Raw genomic sequence first — 3,932 nt, forward strand, 5'->3', positions numbered from 1 at the left:
TGATTTTAGCCCCATTTACATCGATTTCAGCACAGTTATTCCACTGCAGAGGACACAAAAGTTTTCAGGTTTTTTTAGACAAAAGTCTAAAGGATGGTAGAGAATAAAAATAAGGGAAGAGTAATACCTGAAGTTCTTCTAGTCTCAGTCACACAGCAAAAAATCTTCTCCACAAATAATTGAGATTTATCTCCCAGCAATTCTCAATGGCCATATTGTAAGTCATAGAGGTATTTTATGATCCCAAAGTTGCAATAGCATGCTCTGGCTGGCTGACTGGCAGCATAGCTGTACAATCAATATGCTTTTGCACGCTTGCATCTTTCAGTGGGTTAGAAATGCAGCACAGCCTGAAATAACAGCATAAATTTAATGGGCTGGCAGTCTGAAAAGTAGAGAAGTATAACAACTGGTGTATTAATTTGTGCTGTGATGTGTAACTGATACCACTGTAATTTTGCTACAATTAGGCTCTGTTTTAAAACAGAGTACAAAATACCTGGCACTGAAGCTAAGATAATCAGCTGAAAATCAAAAGGAAAAGACAACAGGTAGCATTGTAGAGCATGTTGTGCAGAGGTAATTAATATATATCACACATTTGCAAAACCTATATCCTCTGTTAGTCAGCCCTTTATTAGAGACACTATATTCAGACAAATTGAACAAATCCTAAAACATATAAACCCCTAACACTACAAATACATCTTTCTGAAAGTTATGAAGTTCTATAAAACCACATAGGTTTCTGGTTTTTTTTTTTTTTGTGTTTTTTTTTTTTTTTTTTTTTACATGATTGTTGTTGGATACTTAAAATTTATGAGTTCATAGATGAGTCAAACCTTGACTGGAGATGATTCCTCTTCTAACTACATGTGCTTTACCACAAACATTAAAAACAACTACTTAGGAACAGCATTTTCTAGGAATTCTGAAAATATTTTAGGCATAATTATTTTCATTACAGAAAAGTCTGAAACATTTCCTTTAATCATTCAATACATAGCTCCATAACTCCATACACTTGAAAACTATAATTTTGCTGTAAGTTTTCTTCTCACATATGTGTCTATATGTACATACACACATATATATATGCACTATTATAAAATGAGGGTCAAGAAAAGCAGGACCTTTACATTTCCACACTTTCTCTGTTTGCAATAGGAATAAAACTGCAGATACCACCTGTGCCATCTACAAAAATTGAACCAGCTTAATTTCAAATCCTCTTGACAGGCTCTGCTTTTCCCACTGTCATTTTTTCATTCCTACAGAAGTGTGTTTGCTCTAAGAGTATATTGTTAGGCCATACATTCAATTTTCATGCAACAAACCTCTCTCCCTTTTACACTGCCCTGAAATTACTAAATCTTGTGCCAGACCCAAAAACCAGGCTTGCACTGCTCAACTCCACTCTGCTGTGCACAAGAAAACCAGTTTGCAGCTGCGGTGTTGCTAAACCTAGTTATACACATAAACATTAAATATTACTTATTTTTGTGTTCTTCCAGTAGTTCAAAAAGTAGCCTAAACCATGCAACATACAAGCAAGCCTTACAGGACCTGGTTCTATTTGTGGAATGGTAAAGTATCAGTAATTCCTCTGAGCTCCACTAATGGAGACATACTAATTGCCACATCTAGATTGCCATCAATTCACAGTGGTGACAGGGAGAGTTCAGAGTATTAAAACATTTTGAAGGACTATGCCTTAAACAGAAATCTTCCCAAAGTCATATTATCTCCTTACAGTGCTCATTCTGTGAACTCAGAACAAAAACAAACAAACAAACAAACAAACAAACCCCTAAACCCAAAAAAACCATCCAAACAAAACCTTGGTTAATGATTTCAGATTTTTTTTTCTCAAATTTGTATTACTGTTTGAAGATAATATATGGTTTCCTAATAGTTGCGAATAGAAGTCTATCTTGAGAACTAAAGTCACATAAGCCAAATTCTCCAGCACAGATACCACAGAGCACATGTGCATGAGGTTGGTCATCCATTAGGAAGGACTGGTGGCTTGGAAATGTCACTAGTGCTCATGGAAATGCTGGGAGGGAGGGTAAGCATAATAGAACATAGCTAGAGAAATCTGCAGAGCTCTGAACCCTCAAAGGGAAGCCTAAGGTGTGTACACTGAAATAAGTGCACCTGGAGAACAGCAAACACGTGGCTGGGTCCCCAGAAGTACTCATTAGCAGGAATATTTCACAGTGAGCTGCAACTGTATGACAAGGAAAAATGGGCTTCTCTTTGGGGAAAGTGTTCTGGAGACAAGTTTTTAACATTAAAAAAAAATGTTGGCCTCCCACGAGTATTTTTGCTGTAACAAGAACTAAAAAAATTTGGTAGTTTGTTTTAGTCTTCTTATAATATTAACTAGTAGAGTGATTTAATTTGCTATACATGATGAGGGATTATAAATAACAAATATTTCAGAGCATGAGATGCTTTGGGTGAAGAGATGCAGTACTTGCATCTGGAAGGTGTCTGCTACAGTAATTTCTTCTTGGGTGAATCCTACAGCATGAACTGACTTGATCAGTACAATACAAAGCAAAGTCCTACTCATTTGAACAGTGGCAGCAGCAACAGACACCAAATTTGGCGATTTTGCTTTATCCCTTTCTAAAATTCAGCCCTTTAAAATCAACATGTAATTTTTATTTCCAGTTCTTAGCTCAAAAAATGCTTGGGGTGAGGGAAAATTCAGTTAGAAAAAAAGGAACCATGTAACTAGGGCCACTACTTGCATTTAGTGGGATGGACAATAAGAATAAATAAGAATACAAAGAATACAAAACCAGGATAAATCAACTGTGCTACACATCTGGTAATACACCTTATTTTACTGTATTTGTTATCAAGATGACATGCAGTCTAGAACTTCATGGCAAACACACTGGCAAAAGCCATAAATCATGAGAATAACAAGGCTCGAAGGAACAAGGCTTACAAAGACAACCCCAAGGGTGACTTTCTTGGATACCAGTAAATAAATCCCTAAAGGCAAGGAGCTAAAATACAGCAGCCCTAGCAACCACACTAGCACCCGAATTGAGGTCTGGAAGAGCAAAGACGTGCAGTTCCACACTGTCCAGTTGTGGGACACAGTTGCAACAGAGTCAAAACTTGTAGGCCTGTAAAATTCCACCACGGGGGTTGAGTTCAGAGTCTGGGGACTTTCTCTTTGTACTTCCATGATTGTTATAACCAGGCAGTTAGAAGAGGTGTGAGAAGGGCTAACCAGAGATGCCAGCCTCTTGGGAGTCAACAATAGTTCTGTTGGGTTGTCTGGTAGGCACTTCTTTCCCTTTCCCCCACAAGCTAAATTCAGAAGGATGTTGTTGTCATCAGGAAGACTACTAACCTCATCGTCTGGCAGGCACGTTTCAAACCTGCAGAATGGGCACACTATGACTCCTTGTGGGGAGTCACCAAAGTCTATGATCTTGCAAAGGCATTTGGCACACACTCTGTGACAGCACTCCAGCACTTTTGGTTTTCTCTGCCGCAGGTTATAGCGGTTGTAACAGATCTTGCACTCAAGCTCATCTGAGCTCTGGGTCTCCATGGACTCCTCTGGTAGCTGACTGGTCATTTCTTCAGATGGTTTTCAGACTTGTGGAAAGAGAAGTCAAGGGATGAAGAGGTCGCTCAGTCTTATTTTAGAACATTTTCCTATCACCCATCTCAAACAGAAAAAGAGGAGATGACATCATCGAAAAGCATCAGTAGACATAATCAATTTTCAGCTTCTGCTAGGGATTGTGCACTGCATGTCCTTTACTCTGAGCCAGGCGTCCATCTGAAAAAGCCAAAGGGGAATTTTTGTTGAAAGCAAAGGCAAAAACAGGAAAGGAAAGGGGAAAGGGAAAAGCAAAGGGAAGGGGAGAGAGAAAAACTGAGAGGGAAAGCTTTAG

General features: G+C 38.6%; 1 protein-coding gene across 1 annotated transcript; it reads right to left on the reverse strand.

Moving 5' to 3' along the window:
- Positions 1-2,872: 2,872 nt before the first annotated feature.
- RNF182 (ring finger protein 182) lies at positions 2,873-3,610 on the reverse strand. The gene has a single exon (XM_053993439.1). The coding sequence runs from the start codon at positions 3,608-3,610 to the stop codon at positions 2,873-2,875; it is 738 nt and encodes a 245-aa protein (XP_053849414.1).
- Between the last annotated feature and the right edge of the window lie 322 nt (positions 3,611-3,932).

Source organism: Vidua macroura, chromosome 1 (assembly GCF_024509145.1).
Source record: "Vidua macroura isolate BioBank_ID:100142 chromosome 1, ASM2450914v1, whole genome shotgun sequence".
NCBI classification, from domain to species: Eukaryota; Metazoa; Chordata; class Aves; order Passeriformes; family Viduidae; genus Vidua; species Vidua macroura.

What these genes read in the sequence shown, in the direction of transcription:
- RNF182 (XM_053993439.1), bottom strand. Translation starts at nt 3,610, where the DNA reads ATGACCAGTCAGCTACCAGAGGAGTCCATGGAGACCCAGAGCTCAGAT.